This window comes from Dendrobates tinctorius, unplaced genomic scaffold, assembly GCF_039654945.1.
Source record: "Dendrobates tinctorius isolate UK_male_01 unplaced genomic scaffold, ASM3965494v1 ptg000102l, whole genome shotgun sequence".
NCBI lineage: Eukaryota > Metazoa > Chordata > Amphibia > Anura > Dendrobatidae > Dendrobates > Dendrobates tinctorius.
This window is the reverse complement of record NW_027361770.1, coordinates 8,059,040-8,078,992: the sequence shown is the minus strand read 5'-3', so window position 1 is coordinate 8,078,992 and position 19,953 is coordinate 8,059,040. Positions and strand designations below refer to the sequence as shown.

The 19,953-nt window shown below is 44.8% G+C and overlaps 1 protein-coding gene across 1 annotated transcript in view; it reads right to left on the bottom strand.

The window, feature by feature from the left end:
- LOC141099719 (uncharacterized) overlaps positions 1-19,953 on the bottom strand; it is a 772,310-nt gene that overhangs the window by 564,553 nt on the left and 187,804 nt on the right. Inside the window, exon 6 of the mRNA XM_073587712.1 lies at positions 9,474-9,518. Within this exon, the coding sequence (XP_073443813.1) occupies positions 9,474-9,518 (45 nt within the window). The remainder of the gene's footprint in view (positions 1-9,473; positions 9,519-19,953) is intronic.

Genomic DNA, 19,953 nt, shown 5'->3' with positions numbered 1-19,953 from the left:
GTAGTATGTATGTAGCATGCATGTAGTATATATGTAGTATGTATGTAGCATGTAGTATGTATGTAGCATGCATGTAGTATGTATGTAGTATATATGTGGTATGTATGTAGCATGCAGTATGTATGTAGCATGCATGTAGTATATATGTAGTATGTATGTAGCATATATGTAGTATGTATGTAGCATGTAGTATGTATGTAGCATGCATGTAGTATATATGTAGTATGTATGTAGCATGTAGTATATATGTAGTATGCATGTTGCATGCATGTAGTATATATGTAGCATGTATGTAGCATGCATGTAGTATGTATGTAGTATGTATGTAGTATGTATGTAGCATGCATGTAGTATATATGTAGTATGTATGTAGCATGTAGTATGCATGTAGCATGCATGTAGTATATATGTAGTATGTATGTAGCATGTAGTATGTATGTAGCATGCATGTAGTATGTATGTAGTATGTATGTGGTATGTATGTAGCATGTAGCATGCATGTAGTATGTATGTAGTATATATGTGATATGTATGTAGCATGTAGTATGTATGTAGCATGCAGTATGTATGTAGCATGCATGTAGTATATATGTAGTATGTATGTAGCATGTAGTATATATGTAGTATGTATGTTGCATGTAGTATATATGTAGTATGTATGTTGCATGTAGTATATATGTAGTATGCATGTTGCATGCATGTAGTATATATGTAGTATGTATGTTGCATGTAGTATATATGTAGTATGAATGTAGCATGTATGTAGTATGCATGTTGTATGTATGTAGCATGTATGTAGCAATTTTTTTTTTTTTTTTTTTTTTTTTACATTTAACACATTAGCCGGATGATGGGACTACTACTGTCCCATCATTGGCTAATGTGTCAATCACTGTCCTGGCAGCAGGCATCGCCCGATGGGACTTGTAGTCCCATCAGACGATGCCTGCACAGACCCCCGAAGCCTGCACAGCCCCCCGGCAGGCCGGCACAGCCCCCCGGCAGGCCGGCACAGCCCCCCGGCAGGCCGGCACAGCCCACCGGAGCCTGCACAGCCCCCCGGCAGGCTGGCACAGACCACCGGAGCCTGCACAGACCCCCTGGCAGGCCGGCACAGCCCCCCGAAAGGCCCGTACAGACCCCAGAGAGGCTGTACAAGGGAAAAACAGGATTTTTCTTATTCCGATACCGGAAGTCCCATAGACTTGAATGGGACTTCCGGTATCGGAATCGGCGATACCGATACTTTTTTTTAAGATCGGCCGATACATTCCGATCCGATACTTTGAAGTATTCGACGGTATCGCTCAACTCTACCGGGGACCAATTGTCCTATGCTGTTTGGAAAACCGTTGGGCCTTTTCCTGAGAGTGGGACAACTTAATCACTACTTGGTCCCAAATATGCTGCATTGTCTCTACCACAGAATCCACGCTTTGGCAGGCTGAAGATTGCACCTGCCCCGAAGAAAATCGAGGATGAAACCAAAGTTACAGAAAAAAGGCGACATCAAAGTTGCAGAACTAGCCCTACTGTTTAGTGTGAATTCGGCCAAGGGCAAAAATGAGACCCAGTCATTCTGAACAGCAGATATGAAACATCTCAAATAGGATTCCAAAGTCTGGTTTGTTCTCTCAGTCTGCCCATTGGTCTGAGGATGAAATGAAGAGGAAAAAGATAACTGATTTCCCAGTTTGGAACAAAAAGCTCTCCAGAATCTGGTAACAAACTGGACTCCTCTGCCTGACACAATGTTCTCAGGAATCCTGTGCAAACGAACCACCTGTTGTAAAAACAAGGGCACCAACTCAGAAGAAGATGGCAACTTTGGGAGTGGTACAAGATGGACCATCTTAGAAAATCTATCACAGATCACCCAGATAACAGTCATTCTCTGAGAGACACGAAGATCAGAAATAAAATCCATTGAAATATGGGTCCATGGCCTCCTGGGCACCGGCAGGGGCATCAACAAATCACTAGAATGAGAATAGGGCTTGGACCGAGAACAAGTCCCACAGGACTGCACAAAATTCCTGACATCATGAGATAAGGCAGGCCACCAAAAAGACCACCTCACCAAATCTCTGGTACCAACAATACCTGGATGACCAGCCAATGTGGAGCAATGAATTGCAGACATTACTCTTTTCCTCCACTGGTCAGGGACATACAATTTTCCCATAGGGCAATGTTCAGATTTGTCCTCCTGAAATTCCTCCAGGGCACATCTCAAATCAGGTGAGATGGCGGAAAGAACCACACCCTCATTTAAAATGGTAGTAGGGTCAGTCACATCAAGAGAATCAGCAAAGAAACTCCTAGAAAGGGCATCCGCCTTAACATTCTTAGTGCCTGGAAGAAAAGAGACCACAAAATTAAAACGTGTGAAAAACAAGGCCCACCTAGCCTGTCTAGGATTCAAGCGTTTAGCTGATTTAAGATAAATCAAATTCTTGTGGTCGTTGAGGACCACAACTTGATGTCTAGCTCCCTCCAACCAATGTCTCCACTCTTCAAATGCCCATTTCATGGCCAACAATTCCCAATTCCCCACGTCATAGTTACGTTCAGATGGGGAAAATTTTCAAGAAAAGAAGGCACAGGGATTCATCTTAGAAGTCGCCGGATCTCTTTGGGACAAAATGGCTCCTGCACCAATCTCAGAAGCATCTACCTCCACCTTAAATGGGAATGAGACATCAGGTTGCCGTAGAACCGGAGCAGAAGTAAATATCCGCTTAAGCTCTTGAAATTCCGAGGCTGCCTCTGGAGACCAATTCACCACATCAGCGCTCTTTTGGTCAAATCAGATAGTGATTTAACAATAACAGAAAATTTACTTATTAATTTACGGTAGAAATTAGCAAAACCCAAAAACTTCTGGAGAGCCTCAAAAAAGTGGGCTGAACCCAATCATAAATGGCCTGTACCTTGGTCGTTGTCTGCTATTTATATGGCCAGGAACATATGACTTCAGCAGCCAATCACAGAAGACCTTGTGTCATAATGTTGTGGATTGTTTCTGCACCCTGATTGGTGGCCAGAATCAACACACAAAGTTAAGGTTAAAAAAAAAGCATGCTGCTCTTGTAGCCTCTCTCCACACACTCTTCTAACCTCTCCACACCACCTCCTGTTATGAACAGGTCACCGAGGAAGATGGCAGGAATAGGCTAGGCTACCAGGAACCCAGAAAGGTTGGTAACTTAGCGGATTGCAGACCCCTAATCCTAACAACACAACTAACAGTAGCCGTGGAGCGTAACTATGATGTCCTAGACGCCTCGACACAGCCGGAGAGCTAACTATGCCTAAAGCAAGAAAGGTGAAATCTAAACTGCCCCGGAGTAGAACCGCAAAGAAATAGATAGCCCCCAAACATATATTGTCGGTGAGACCAGATGAGGGACAAACACAGGCAGAAAATAGACTGAGCAAATGATGGGGCCCAAACTGTCTAGATAGGATAGGGAAGGAAAGACACTGTCTGCAATCACACAAAAACCCTAAAAAATCCAACACGTCTGATGTACAAAAAACACTGAGGTCTCCCGACCTCTCCCCCACTACCAGATCAGAAGCAAAGGATTAGCAAATGAACAACTTAGCTGAAAAATGCAGGATTAGGCAGGAGACAGCAGACCTCAAGTTGCACAGGAAGAACTAAACACCAGCAACAATTGAGGGAAGCCTGCTCACTTAAATACTCCTAATCAGTAACCCCAGATCTCCAATCATCATCATCATCAGATGGCAAACCTCTGTCAATCTGGCCAGCTCCACTACCCACAGTAACCACCAGAGGGAGCCCCAACTCAGAAGTAAGAGAATTCACAACAGTACCCCCCTTGAGGAGGGGGTCACCAAACCCTCATCCACGCCACCAGGCCGATCAGGATGGGCCCGGTGAAAAGCACGAACCAATCTCTTGGCATGAATGTCAGAAGCAGAGACCCAAGAATTATCCTCCTGGCCACAACCTTTCCACTTGACCAAGTACTGGAGTCTCCGTCTAGCCAGATGAGAATCCAATATCTTCTCTACCTCATACTCCAAATTACCCTTAACCAATACAGGGTCATGGGGCGCCACCATGGGAATTACTGGCTCCACAAACCTTTTCAACAAAGATTTATGAAAAACGTTAGGAATCTTAAATGTTACTGGAAGAGCCAAACGGAAAGAAATGGAGTTAAGAATTTCCAAAATCTTATAAGGTCCAATGAATCTTGGCTTGAATTTTGGAGATGCAACTTTCATAGGAATATTTTTTGAAGACAACCAAACCATATTACCCACTTTAAACCGGGGACCAATTGTCCTATGCTGTTTGGAAAACCATTGGGCCTTTTCCTGAGTGTGGGACAACTTATCCACTACTTGGTCCCAAATCTGCTGCATTGTCTCTACCACAGAATCCACACTTGGGCAGGCCGAAGCTTCCATCTGCCCCGAAGAAAATCGAGGATGAACCCAAAGTTACAGAAAAAAGGAGACATCAAAGTGGCAGAACTAGCTCTATTTTTTAGCGTTAATTCAGCCAAGGGCAAAAATGAGACCCAGTCATCTTGATCAGCAGATATGAAACATCTCAAATAGGATTCCAAAGTCTGGTTTGTTCTTTCAGTCTGCCACTGGTCTGAGGATTAAATGCATAGGAGAAAGATAACTGAATTCCATTTTTACATTTTTATCTTTCTTATAGTAGCGTCATGAAAACTGACCTTAATACTTAGGCAAGTGAGGCCTGCAGTTCTTTGAATGTTGTTTGTTGGGTCTTTTGTGAGCTCTTGAATCAGTCGTCACTGCGCTCTTGGGGTAATTTTGGTCGGCCAGCCACTTCTGGGAAGGTTCACTACTATTCCATGTTTTCGTCATTTGTGGATAATGGCTTTCACTGTGGTTTGCTGGAGACCCAAAGCTTTAGAAATGGCTCCACTGTTTATAATTCCTTGTACAGTGGCAGGGGGTTGCAATAATTATGGTCACTTGTTGTCCTTCCATAAATTCCCAGGTCCTGGCATTAGTGTCATACCAGGTTTTTTGACTGGACTGGGCCATTTGCTGATGTTCATTAGCCAAGGTGGCTAGCTGGGTGAGACAGTCTCTGAGCTCTAGAACATAGGGAATGATGGTCGTTCCAATGTCTGCAATATTTCCCTCCAATTGTTCATTCAGTAGAGTGAGAGGCCCACGGACCTTCTGGCCAAAAGATTGCTCCCTGGTGAGGTCCGGATGTCGTGGTGCTTGAAAGGCCTCTAGTCGAGTGGCTGCTCCCACAAAACTACACTGCAACTCCCCAATATCATTTTTAAGGAGGATATCTGCAGGAAGTCCTCCCATAACTCCTATCCAACTCAGTTTTTCTCCAAAACCATAATTTAAATGTACCAAACCTCGCTGAATATATTTGCGGACACCCCCCGCCAAGACAATGGGAATTCCCAGGTGAATTGCCTCGGGTTGAACCACATGGGGGTCAGCGATAGTCAGAAATGCCCCCGTGTCTCTAAATCCCAACACTTTCTATCCATCAATTAAGACATCCTACAGGTGGCATTGCCGTTGCGCTGTATTTCTGAGGGACAAAGGCGGAGTCAGTACACTCCAGGAGGGGTATCTATGGTGCTCGGGTTGGTAGTCCTCTCGGGTGGGGGTGGTGATAACTCTTCCTCAAGCAGGATGGAGTGCACAAGATGCACTAGACAAGGTGGGGCTGCATGGGGCTCCCCCCGAATCCTTGAAAGACAGCTGGATTGCAAATGCCCAGGTTGCCCACACTCATAACATCTCCTGTCAGTGATACCCCCAGGTTATGGTCGTAACTGTGGGGGCCCAGGATCATGAGGCATGATTGTCATCGGCCTGCAGCTGGGTGGAAGGGCAGATATAGTCTGAAGGGGCCAGGGCATGGGAACAGGCTGTGGTTTATTATCCATAAGCCTGCTCCATTGTGGTCGGATAGTAAGGGCCTCATCAGCCAGGGTTGAGCTCTATCCACGGTGCACGGCGTGCGCTCCCTGACCCATTCCCGTAATTCTGTGGGGCACTTGGCAAAAAATTGTTCTATAAGGAAATCCTTTATAATATCTTCCACAGTAAAGGTGTTTTCTGCTTCCAGCCATCTCTGACATACCTGGGACATCTTATGGGAATACATCCTAAACAACCCCCCGTAGTGCATGGGAGGTCTCGGAACTGGGCCCTATGTGAGTCTGGCGTGATAGCATGGTAAACCAGGATAGTCCGCTTTACAATGTTATAATCCGGGTTCCGATGGAAATCAATGGTTCAGTAAACCTCCGCTGCGCTTCCGCTCAGGAGTCCTACTAATAAACACATCCAGCCAGAGAGGGGTACCTCTATTACAGCACACTGCTGCTTAAAGTCCTTGAAGAACCCCTCCGCATCTCTGGAAACCTCATCAAATGGCTGAAAGTCTGTCCGAATGATCCGTACAGGCTCCCGGATAGTGGGGTTTACACTCCACATTGCATTACTCCCTCTTTCGATCTCCATCACTTTGTCTCCGCTGTGCTTTGTGGGCAACCTCCTTTTTATACTGCTGAGAGATGCCTGGGCCCAGAACCGCCATCTCTTCTTCGTACCATGCCACCCACTGGCTTTTTGGGGTGGGGGTCCTTGTCTCTGCGCTTGTCCTTCAGACATAAGGTCCCGTCACACACAGCGATGTCACCAGCGAGATCGCTGATTTTGTGACATCACAGCGATCTCGCCAGCGACATTGCTGTGTGTGACACACATCAGCGACCGGCCCCCCCGCTGGGTGTCGCTGATCGTGCAGGATCGTCCTGGGCCATTTTTTGATCGTTGGTTTCCCACTGGCCAGCACGCATCGCTGCATGTGGCAGCGGGAGACGAACGATCAGTGACGCTGCATGCTGGTATCTAAGGTAAACAGATGGTTTCTAAGAGCCATGCTGGTTTCCAGGGTAAACAGCGGGTATCCAAGAGCCGCGCGGCTCTTAGTTACCCATTGTTTACCTTAGATACCAGCATGCAAACTGGTTTTCAGGGTAAGCAACGGGTATTCAAGAGCCACGTAGCTCTTAGAAACCCGCTGTTTACCTTAGATACCAGCTTGCTCGATGGTCCTGATTGCTGGAGGGGCTGTCTATGTGACAGCTCACCAGCGATCAGCCTAATGATGTCCCAGCAATCTCATCCATGTCGGATCGTTGGTGGGATCGCTGGGACATCGTTATGTGTAACGGGGTCTTTATGGGAGTAGGTGGTCTGGCTAGCACCCACCAGTAGGTCAATTAAGGCCTCTTTAATCAGTCCCTGGTAGTTCAGGCCCAGGTCTCTGACTTCCTCCTGTAAACTGGATACAGTCCAATTTCTGTACTCACTCTGTGGGTGGTTCACCATTAGGTTACGCTCTATTGATTCCACAGCTGCCACCATTTGTCACGGGATCCTTATCCGGTATCACACTCAACAGAACAAGCGAAGAGTGAACAATTCCAAGACCTTTATTAAGGCAAAAATATGAAAGGTCCATATTCAATCCACCACTCAAAGGATAAGATAGTCCAGAAACTGAATGCAGTATAGTACAGGATAAAGTCCTGGGAAATGAGAGTCAAACAATCCAGCAGACATAGGATAACATAGTCCATATACTCTTCTTTCTCTCTCAAGTGCTGTGATCACATCCTAGTTCCACACAAGATCTGAGATTGTGTCTCGCCACACTGATATTTTAAAAGTCCCCCTCATTCACAGATCGGGGGAGGGAGGTCACAGGGGATGATTGTTTCACCAAGCTAGGTCAATATGTCGTTAGCATATGAGCAAACAATACAGTACTGTGGGGGCTGATATCAGATGGCAACAACAGCCATTCATCCATTAGCAAATAACAACTCATCCTACAAGAGAACACCATGACAATCAGTAAAATATTAATACAAACAAAATTATACCCACATACCATATCCCACCATCACATCCTATTTAAGTGATTTCTTGATTGAGAACAGATTTGGCAGTAATCGGGCCTGGGTGTGGCTAGGGAATTTGAACTACACTTTCCAAAGACGTGATAGACCACAGTTAATTTGTCTTAAGTGGGTGTGGGTGGCAATCATTTTCTTCAAGCATAGAACTGTAGATTTGGTTTTCCATTTCCTTCAGTACTAAAGACCTTTATCTATGAACTTCACTTTGCATTTACTTGAGTTATCTTTGTCTAATATTTAAATTTGTTTGGTGACTCAAACATTTAAATGTGACAAATATGCTAAAGAATAGGTAATCAGTTGGGGAGTAAACACTTTTTCACACAACTGTTTTAAATGAACAGAACTAGCCCAGTGGGTGGGGAATAGTGTTAATTAAAGGTGGGCACTTCCTGCTAGTGGAATATATAGGGAAGTGCAGTGACAAGGTCAAGTTCAGGTGCTGTGGGCTATTTGGGTCAGCATGTACCAACTGTTCAAGGCCATGGGAGGCCATATTGATATCCCCTTTGGACATTCCTGTAACATCTGGAGCTTCTGACATCTCGAAGTCAGTGGACGTGGAATCATGTGAAGGACAGATGGCTAGTCCCAGACGGGAACTTCAGGATAGTCCACTAGGAATGAGTGACAGAGCTGAAGATGTATTGTATTAAGGAAATAATAAACATGAAGTTCAGTGCCCTATGCCACATATTACAACCTAATGAACTTGAAATGACCACCAAACATTTGCTTTTGCAATAAATTTGGTGTCTCCTGAAATGTGTGTGGCAGCTCCTCAGGATTGAAGCCTGGATGCAGCGGAGGCCTGAAAGTGAATGTGATGCACCCCACACCAGCACACTGGGATTGGGACAGTTTTCCTGTAAAGTGCCAGAGGGTAACTGGACAGCAGCTCAGTTATGACTTTTGCTCTCTGCCACTCATGAGTGGTATTGTAAATTAATTGCTATTTCAAGTTACAATGGCCATTAAAGGCACTTGCTAAAAATATTACAACCTGAGGTCATTAAAATCTGAGATACCACTCTACCATTGTTAAGGAGACTTGTCACCTAGTCAAAAGTGACCCTTTTTAGCTTTTATTTGATTTTGGTGGTGCCCTGAGTATTTCATTTTTTTATTTGCTTTGGATTCCAGAGATATGGGCTTTTTTTATAGAGTGATAATTTTATGGTTTTTACCAAGGTAGTGTGGCTCACAGGATGATAATGCAAAACAGCCTAAAGACATGCTAGCAGAAAACCCTGTGAGCCACACTACCTTGGAACAGAACATAAAAGTAGGTAATACATAAAAATGCTCATTTCTGGACTGTATGGCAGTAGGAATAAAATAAGCGCAAAAACTGTCAACTTTTGTCTTGGTGGCAGGTCCCCTTTAAATAAAGGTTGCTAAAAAAGATGGCAAAATAATTTAAGCATGCGAGTACATTCAATTACTCTATAATGATTTTTCACCCAATATTGAAATACACTGTACCTTTGGACCAGGAAATCCAATAGGACCTTCGATACCTAGATCACCCTGCAAAACAGGTTTTTAAAATAGGATTAAACTCCAAACATTAGTTTAAAAATGTCGCACTGAAGTTTCATGTGAATATTTGATTGAAGTAAATATTAGGAATGATATTTAAAGGAGTTACCCCACAGAGAAAGTACACTTTAATGAATAGATCTTGGAATAAAAAATAACTCCTAGAATTGGATGTGTTAAAACATGTTGCGGTGCAGAGATAACCATATAGATGTGCCCCTGCTGTGTACTGTGTAATGGCCGTGTCTGACCGTGCTGAAATATGGTCTGATCATATCACATCTCCTGGGCAAGAGAGGAAGCATCAGATAGTATACAGATAGGACAGCATAGGATGTCAGCTGTTGGATTCTGTAAGGAATAACATTTCACTCCTCGTTTAAAAACATATTTTACATCACAGAAAGAATCAGCTGTGATCCCATACTGTAATGTCTGTATACTTTCTTTTGCTTCCTCCCCTGACCAGGAGATGTGGTATGATCAGGCTATGTTCCTGCATTGTCAGACACATCCTTTACAAATTAAAAGATTATTTCAGGACGATAATAGGAGGGAGAGCTGGGGAATAAAATATTAAAATATTCAGCTGCTTCAGACCCAAGGGTTAAAAAAACCATAGAAGCCAGAATGAGAATAAATGGGGTTCCTCTCCGCTGCTGATGGGGATCCAGAGGATTAACCCCTTCACCCCCAAGGGTGGTTTGCACGTTCATGACCGGGCCAATTTTTACAATTCTGACCACTGTACCTTTATGAGGTCATAACTCTCGAACGCTTCCATGGATCCCGGTGATTCTGACATTGTTTTCTCGTGACATATTGTACTTCATGTTAGTGGTAAAATTTCATTCAAATAACTTGCGTTTATTTGTGAGAAAAACGGAAATTTGGCGAAAATTTTGAAAATTTCGCAATTTTCCAACTTTGAATTTTTATGCCCTTAAATCACAGAGATAAGGCACACAAAAAACTTGATAACTAACATTTCCCACATGTTTACTTTACATCAGCACAATTTTGGAACCAAAATTTTTTTTTGTTAGGAAGTTATAAGGGTTAAAAGTTGACCAGCGATTTCTCATTTTTACAACACCATTTTATTTTTAGGACCACATCACATTTGAAGCCACTTTGAGGGGTCTATATGATAGAAAATACACAAAAGTGACACCATTCTAAAAACTGCACCCCTTAAGGTGCTCAAAACCACATTCAAGAAGTTTATTAACCCTTTAGGTGCGTCACAGGAATTTTTTTGAATATTTAAAAAAAAATGAACATCTAACTTTTTTTCATAAAAAAAATACTTCAGGTTCAATTTTTTTTATTTTACCAAGGGTAACAGGAGAAATTGAACTGCAAAAGTTATTGTGCAATTTGTCCTGAGTACGCAGATACCTGATATGTGGGGGGGAACGACTGTTTCGGCGCATGGCAGAGCTCAGAATGGAAGGAGCGCCGTTTGACTTTTTCAATGCAAAATTGGCTGGAATTCAGATTGGACGCCATGTCACGTTTGGAGAGTCCCTGATGTACCTAAACAGTGGAAACCCCCTACAAGTGACCCCATTTTGGAAACTAGACCCCCCAAGGAACTTATCTAGATATGTGGTGAGAACTTTGAACCCACAAGGGCTTTACAGAAGTTTATAACGTACAGCGGTACAATTAAAAAATCATATTTTTTCCACAAAAATGATCTTTTCACCCCAATTTTTATTTTCCCAAGGGTAACAGGACCCTAAAAGTTATTGTGCAATTTGTCCTGAGTACGCTGATACCCCACATGTGGGGGTAAACCACTATTTGGGCGCATGGCAGAGCTCGGAAGGGAAGCAGCGCCATTTGACGTTTTTGGCTGGAATTGAGATCGGACACCATGTCGCGTTTGGAAAACCCCTGATGTACCAAAACAGTGGAAACCCCCCACAAATGACACCATTTTGGAAACTAGACCCCCTAAGGAACTTATCTAGATGTGTGGTGAGAACTTTGAACCCCCATGGGCTTCACAGAAGTTTATAACATAAAGCCATACAATTAAAAAATCATATTTTTTAAACAAAAATGATCTTTTCACCCTCAATTCTTATTTTTCCAAGGGTAACAGGACCCTAAAGGTTATTGTGCAATTTGTCCTGAGTACGCTGATACCCCACATGTGGGGGTAAACCACTATTTGGGCGCATGGCAGAGCTCGGAAGGGAAGCAGCGCCATTTGACGTTTTTGGCTGGAATTGAGATCGGACACCATGTCGCGTTTGGAAAACCCCTGATGTACCAAAACAGTGGAAACCCCCACAAATGACACCATTTTGGAAACTAGACACCCTAAGGAACTTATCTAGATGTGTGGTGAGAACTTTGAACCCCCATGGGCTTCACAGAAGTTTATAACATAAAGCCATACAATTAAAAAATCATATTTTTTCCACAAAAATGATCTTTTCACCCTCAATTCTTATTTTTCCAAGGGTAACAGGACCCTAAAAGTTATTGTGCAATTTGTCCTGAGTACGCTGATACCCCACATGTGGGGGTAAACCACTATTTGGGGGCATGGCAGAGCTCGGAAGGGAAGCAGCGCCATTTGACGTTTTTGGCTGGAATTGAGATCGGACACCATGTCGCGTTTGGAAAACTCCTGATGTACCAAAACAGTGGAACCCCCCACAAATGACACCATTTTGGAAACTAGACCCCCCATGGAACTTATCTAGATGTGTGGTGAGCACTTTGACCCCCCCAGTGCTTCACAGAAGTTTACAACGCCCGGGCGTGAAAATAAAAAATTCGTATTTTTTCCACAAACATGATCTTTTAGTCACCATTTTTTTATTTTCCCAAGGGTACCAGGAGAAATTGGACCCCAAAAGTTGTTGTCCAATTTGTCCTGAGTATGCTGATACCCCATATGTGGGAGAAAACTACTGTATGGGCACACGTCGGGGCTCGGAAGGGAAGTAGTGACGTTTTGGAATGCAGACTTTGATGGAATGGTCTGCGGGTGTGATATTGCCTTTGGAGAGCCCCTAATGTACCTAAACAGTGGAAACCCCCCACAAATGACACCATTTTGTAAACTAGACCCCCCAAGGAACTTATCTAGATGTGTGGTGAGCACTTTGACCCCCCCAGTGCTTCACAGAAGTTTACAACGCCCGGGCGTGAAAATAAAAAATTCGTATTTTTTCCACAAACATGATCTTTTAGTCACCATTTTTTTATTTTCCCAAGGGTACCAGGAGAAATTGGACCCCAAAAGTTGTTTTCCAATTTGTCCTGAGTACGCTGCTACCCCATATGTGGGAGAAAACTACTGTATGGGCACACGTCAGGGCTCGGAAGGGAAGTAGTGACGTTTTGGAATGCAGACTTTGATGGAATGGTCTGCGGGTGTCATGTTGCCTTTGGAGAGCCCCTAATGTACCTAAACAGTGGAAACCCCCCACAAATGACACCATTTTGTAAACTAGACCCCCCAAGGAACTTATCTAGATGTGTGGTGAGCACTTTGACCCCCCCAGTGCTTCACAGAAGTTTACAACGCCCGGGCGTGAAAATAAAAAATTCGTATTTTTTCCACAAACATGATCTTTTAGTCACCATTTTTTTTATTTTCCCAAGGGTACCAGGAGAAATTAGACCCCAAAAGTTGTTTTCCAATTTGTCCTGAGTACGCTGCTACCCCATATGTGGGAGAAAACTACTGTATGGGCACACGTCAGGGCTCGGAAGGGAAGTAGTGACGTTTTGGAATGCAGACTTTGATGGAATGGTCTGCGGGTGTCATGTTGCCTTTGGAGAGCCCCTAATGTACCTAAACAGTGGAAACCCCCCACAAATGACACCATTTTGTAAACTAGACCCCCCAAGGAACTTATCTAGATGTGTGGTGAGCACTTTGACCCCCCCAGTGCTTCACAGAAGTTTACAACGCCCGGGCGTGAAAATAAAAAATTCGTATTTTTTCCACAAACATGATCTTTTAGTCACCATTTTTTTTATTTTCCCAAGGGTACCAGGAGAAATTGGACCCCAAAAGTTGTTGTCCAATTTGTCCTGAGTACGCTGACACCCCATATGTGGGAGAAAACTACTGTATGGACACACGTCGGGGCTCGGAAGGGAAGCAGTGACGTTTTGGAACGCAGACTTTGATGGAATGGTCTGCGGTTGTCATGTGCGTTTGGAGAGCCCCTGATGTACCTAAACTATTGAAACTCCCCACAAGTGACCCCATTTTGGACACTAGACCCCCCACGGAACTTATCTAGATGTGTGGTGAGCACTTTGAACCCCCAAGTGCTTCACAGAAGTTTATAACACTCGGACGTGAAAATAAAAAAATCATTTTTTTTCCACAAAAATGATATTTTTGCCCCCAATTTTTTATTTTCCTAAGGGTAACAGGAGAAATTGGACCCCAAAAATTGTTTTGCAATTTGTCCTGAGTAGGCTGATACCCTACATGAGGGGGTAAAACACTGTTTGGGCGCATAGCAGAGCTTGGAAGGGAAGGAGCACCATTTGACTTTTTCAACTCAGAATTGGCTGGAATTGAGATCAGACGCCATGTTGCATTTGGAGAGCCCCTGATGTGCCCAAACAGTGGAAACCCCCAATTCTAACTCCAACCCGAACCCCAACACGCCCCTAACCCTAGCCCTAACCCTAGCCCTAACCCTAGCCCTAGCCCTAACCCTAGCCCTAGCCCTAACCCTAGCCCTAGCCCTAGCCCTAACCCTAGCCCTAACCCTAACCCTAGCCCTAACCCTACCCCAACACACCCCTAGCCCTAACCCTAGCCCTAACCCTAATGGAAAAATGGAAATAAATACATTTTTTTTATTTTATTATTTTTCCCTAACTAAAGGGGTGATAACGGGGGGTTTGATTTACTATTTATGGCGGTTTTTATGTTTGGCGGCTGTCGCACGCTAAAAGACGCTTTTTATTGTAAAAATAGTTTTTGCATCACCACATATTGAGAGCTATAATTTTTCCGTATTTTGACCCACCGAGTCATGTGAGGTCTTATTTTTTGCGGGACGAGTTGACGTTTTTATTGGTACCATTTTCGGGCACGTGAAATTTTTTGATCGCTTTTTATTCCGATTTTTGGGACGCAGAATGAACAAAAACCAGCGTTTCATGAATTTCTTTTGGGGGGGGTGCGTTTACACCGTTCCGCGTGCGGTAAAATTGATAAAGCGCTTTTATTCTTCGGGTCAGTACGGTTACAGCGATACCTCATTTAGGTCATTTTTTTATGTTTTTGTCGGTTTTATGCAATGAAAACTATTTTATATAAAAAATAATTATTTTTGCATCGCTTTATTCTGCGAGTTATAACTTTTTTATTTTTTTGCTGATGATGCTGTGTGGCGGCTTGTTTTTTGCGGGACAAGATGACGTTTTCAGCGGTACCATGGATATTTATATGCGTCTTTTTGATCTCGCGTTATTGCACTTTTTGTTTGGCGGTATGATAATAAATCATTATTTTTTGCTTCGTTTTTTATTTTTATTTTTTAAGGGGTTCGCTAAAGGGGTTAACTAATGGGACAGTTTTATAGGGCAGGTCGTTACGGACGCGGCGATACCTAATATGTGTACATTTATTGTTTTTTTTTTTTATTATTTTAAAAAAATGAATTTATTGGGGAATATTTTTTTTTTTTTTACTAATTTATTTGGCGATTTTTTTTAATTTATTTTTACACTTTTTTTTAAATTTTTTTTTACTTTATTACATAGTCCCAGGTGGGACATCACTGTCCTGTGACAGATCGCTGATCTGTCACATCACAGATCACTGTGACAGATCAGCAATCTGTCACAGGCAGTGCACAAGGCTTCCTCATGCCTGCGCTTTGCAGGCACTGAGGAAGCCAGCTTCCCCAGGCCCCCGAAGGCCCCCGTCGCCATCTTGGATTCGGGGGCCTGGAGGATAGGAGTCCCCCGCAGCAGCGCTGCACATTGCGCTGCCGTGGGGGGCTCAGGGAAGCACGGAGGGAGCCCCCTCCCTGCCGATGCTTCCCTTTAACTCCCGGTACACCGCGATCGCGTTTGATCGCGGTGTGCAAGGGGTTAATGTGTCGGGGGCGGTCCGTGACCGCCCCTGACACATAGTGCCGGGTGTCAGCTGTGATAATCAGCTGACACCCGGCCGCGATCAGCGGCGCTCACCACGTGGGCGCCGCTGATCGCGGTAGACGTACTATCCCGTCCCCGGTCATACGGGCCCGGGTACCGTGGACGGGATAGTACGTCTCATGTCAGGAAGGGGTTAATAGAGATCCACAATAATAATCCAGTAAACACGGTTTATTATCTATGTGTTTTAAAGTCATCCGACTTCCTCATCAGGAAACAACCAAATTGAGAACATACCGTATATGCATTATGACTTACGGTAAATATGATGAACATTCAAATAAAAGCGTGAAACACACAAGTGTACATGGTGTGTAAAATTCAATCACCAGGTGATATAAATACTTTTATGCCCAAAAATTACAAAAGTATTCTCATAGTGATACCTTTATTGGCTAAACAGAAAAAATAGATTTGCAAGCTTTCAGGCTGGTTTACAAATGAATTAAAAAGTCAAGAGCACAACATTTGAAAGATATTACAACAGGATATTTGTTCATATGCCAGGGAAATCAAATTAGGGTTTTTCAAATGGAGAGGGAGTGGGAATGTTCCCTTAGGCTATGTGCACACGGTGCGGATTCTGCTGTTTCCGCAGCGGTTTTGGCCCTGTGGAAACACAGCAGTTCCGCAGACCAAGTACAGTACAATGAAACCCTATGGGTTTTCAAAAACGCTGTGCTGACGGTGCGTTTTTTTCCGCGCGGTTTTGCTGCGGTTTACAAACCGCAGCATGTCAATTGTTTGGGCTGTTTCCGCAGCGGTTTCACACCTTTAACATAGTAGAGGTGTGAAACCGCAGGGCAAAACCACAGACCAATCCACAGGAAAACCGCAGGTCACTTTACCTGCAGTTTTACCTGTGGTTCCGCGCGGAAAAAAACGCAGGTGAATCTGCAGCGTGTGCACATAGCCTTAGTTATCTGGAGTCCATCTGGTGGAGGTGTGAATGTAGTGAGTCATAAATCCAGGTCTTAAACTGAGTCTGAGTGACAAAGAATTGAACATCTTTATAAGTTTGAATTTCCCAATTCTTCTTTCTCTGTCGTCCTTAAAATTACCTTTTAGTATTAAGACTTTAAAATCTGTCTTACACTGTCCAGGTCCAGAGAAATGTTTTCCCACAGGCGGGTCCAGTTCATTACTGATTGTATGTCAATGTAGATTCATTCTTGTTTGGAGTTTTTCCATGGTTTCCCCAATATAGGTACCTTCAGGGCACCTTGTACATTGTATTATGTACACCACATTGAAGGATGTACATGAAAAGAAATCCATGACCTTATAGACCTGATTTGTGTTTGGTATGTGGACTGCTTTTGTAGGTAATATGTGGAAAAATGTTTTGCATTACTTATTGTTACATGGGAATGTGCCCAAGACACTTCTGACAAGGAGATTCCTTAAGTTAGGGGGCTGTTTGTAGGCTGTTTCGGTTGGAGATCAGCACCAATTTTCTTTAAGCTGCTCACGTGTGGGTTGTATGTGATCACAAGAGGCAGCCTGTTGTTGTCCTCACACTGTCTGTAATCCAGGCGGCTGCTTCTTGGGATACTTGTGCTGCCCAGAATTTCACCTGTCTCAGCCCTTCGTCTTCGCCTTGAACACATCCCCATTCTTCATTGGTTCTCTCCAGACATCGGGGTAGCGCGCAGGCCTCCCTACTTGACTGGACAGCAATCACTGGGGTCCTGAACTTTTGGAGGTCTGGGGTTTCTTCCTCTTTGAGTTGTTCATTGAGTTCCCCCACTGTTGTTTCCACCATCACAGGCCGTCGGCATTTGCATTTTCAGTGGCAGAGCGATAACGGATGGTAAAGTCAAACTTAGCCAGGCGAGCCACCCACCCACCGTTATTCCAAGGCCCCCAATTTAACATTCTCAAGGTGGGCCAGGGGGTTATTGTCCTTTCAAACTTGAATCTTGGTCCCTGCCAGGAAGCCCACAAACTTCTCTGTCATGGCCCACACCAGGGCCAGGAGCTTTAACCGGAAAGAGCTGTAATTGTTGGGGTTTCTTTCGCTGTGTCGCACGGACCTGCTAGCATACCCGATGACTCTCTCATGTCCATCCTGTATTTGGGAAAGTACTGCACTGAGTCCATGAAGGCTACTGTCTGTGTACAACAGGAACGGTTGATCAAAATCTGCGTAAGCCAAAATCGGGGCTGAAGTAAGAGCATTCTTTATAGCCTGGAAGGCCTCATCTCGCTTCTGGTCCCAAGGGATGCACTGGGTCTTCAGTACTCTGGAGGTCCCCCTCAGAAGCTCATTCAGGAGACTCGCCACCTTTGTGAAATCTTTGACAAACCATCGGTAGTACCCGGCGAGCCCAAAGAAGGCCTGGAGTTCCCTCACTGTTCGAGGGACTGGCCAGTTCTGGATAGCATCCACTTTCTCCGGTGAGGGCAGAACCCCGTCTTGTGACAGTATGTGGCCCAGGTACTCGATCTCTCTCTTGAAGAGGCAGCATTTCTTTGGCTTCACCTTCAGATTATGAGCCCGCAGTCTTCCAAGTACCTGTCCAAGCCATGCAAGATGGTCTTCGAATGAGGCAGAGAACACAATGATGTCATCCAGGTAGATCAGGGTAGCCTGAAAGTTTAAGTCTCCCAAACACTTTTCCATCAGCTGTTGAAATGTGCCCGGAGCATTGGAGAGCCCGAAGGGAATCCGGTTAAACTCAAACAATCCCATAGGGAGGATGAAGGCGTTTTTTTCCTTGTCTTTTTCTGCCACGGCTACATGCCAGTATCCAGTTGCTAGGTCCAAGGTGGAGAAGTACTTGGCTTTCCCCAACGCTGTCAAGGATTCCTTGATGCGGGGTAACGGGTTTGAGTCTCACACAGTGCAAGCATTGAGCTTCCTGTAATCGACATAGAACCGGATGGTCCCATCCTTCTTCTTAACGAGCACCACCGGGGCAGCCCAGGGGCTCTGACTACTCTGCACTACTCCTGAATCCAGCATCTGCCTGAGTAATGTCTTTACCTCTTGATACATCTTGGGTGGGATTTGCCGGTATCGTTCTCGAATTGGACGAGCGTCCCCGGTTGGTATCTCGTGTGTGATCGCTACAGTACAGCCAAAATCTTCAGAGTGACGTGCGAATGCGGCCTGATTTTCCCACAGCATAGCTTCTATCGCCTGCACACGCTCAGGGCTTAGGGTCTTCACATCCACTTCCATTTGATCCAGGATGATCGCCCATTCCACTCCGGGGTTGGAGTCTCTTCGGGCCCCGCAGCGACTGCCAGAGTCCACCCCGTACCTTCTTTCGGGGATAAAGACATCTCCTTCTGACTCACCACTTCGTCCTTGTATAGGTACACCTGGGCCAGATCTGTTCCTCGTGGCAAGGTGAACTCCCCGGGGCCCACGTTCAAAGCTCTTATGGGCATGTGTCCTCGCTGGACCACCATTATCGTACGAGCTATCATGACTTCTTGGTCTGCTCCTCCGCCTACCACAGGCTGAACAATCACCTCCAGCCGGTCAAGGCTGCGATGAGTCCCAACTGGAAGATGTAATATAAGGAGACAGGATTACAGGCTCTTTCCCTGGGGCCCTGATGATCCCTACCGTCTGATAAGATGGCACACTCTTCTGCATCCCACAGACGCGGATCAATCGCTGAAGGGCTTCTTGAGTAGGCTTTTGTGTAGCAGCCTTCTTCCAATAACTGGGTCCCTGTTTGGTAAACATTATCTGATCGAGTTCTCGTAAGATATTCATTCCCAGTACTACAGGCACATCTTCTTTAATGGGCTCAGAGACTAGCAGGATCACTTTCTTTCCCTCTTCTTGCCCACAGATTCGAATATTCATCCAAACGACCCCTGTGACCGGGATCAGTTGTTGATTGGCAGCAAACAACCGGATCAATGTCTACTTCTCTGGCTTGGCCAGGGCCTGAAAATGCTGATTGAAATATGATTCTGGCATCGTTGTCACTTGTGATCCGGTATCTATCAAGCAATCCACTGGAACACCCTCGAATTCGGCATGCAGGATGGGACTCCCAGCAATCAAATGTTCATTATGATAAGGAGCGGCCTCTCTTCTTTCCTCCCCCGCAGAGTGCCATGTTACTGCGGTGGTTGGTAGGTTAATGGTGGCTGTGGCAGACTTTGAGCATAATTCCGTCAGTCTCTGGCAAGGTGCCCTTGTCCTCCACATTACCAGCATTGGATGCTTCCTCTCCACTGAGGGGCACCCCGAGCCTGTCTTTGTGCCTCCGATGTCTGACGGGAGGGAGCCTGC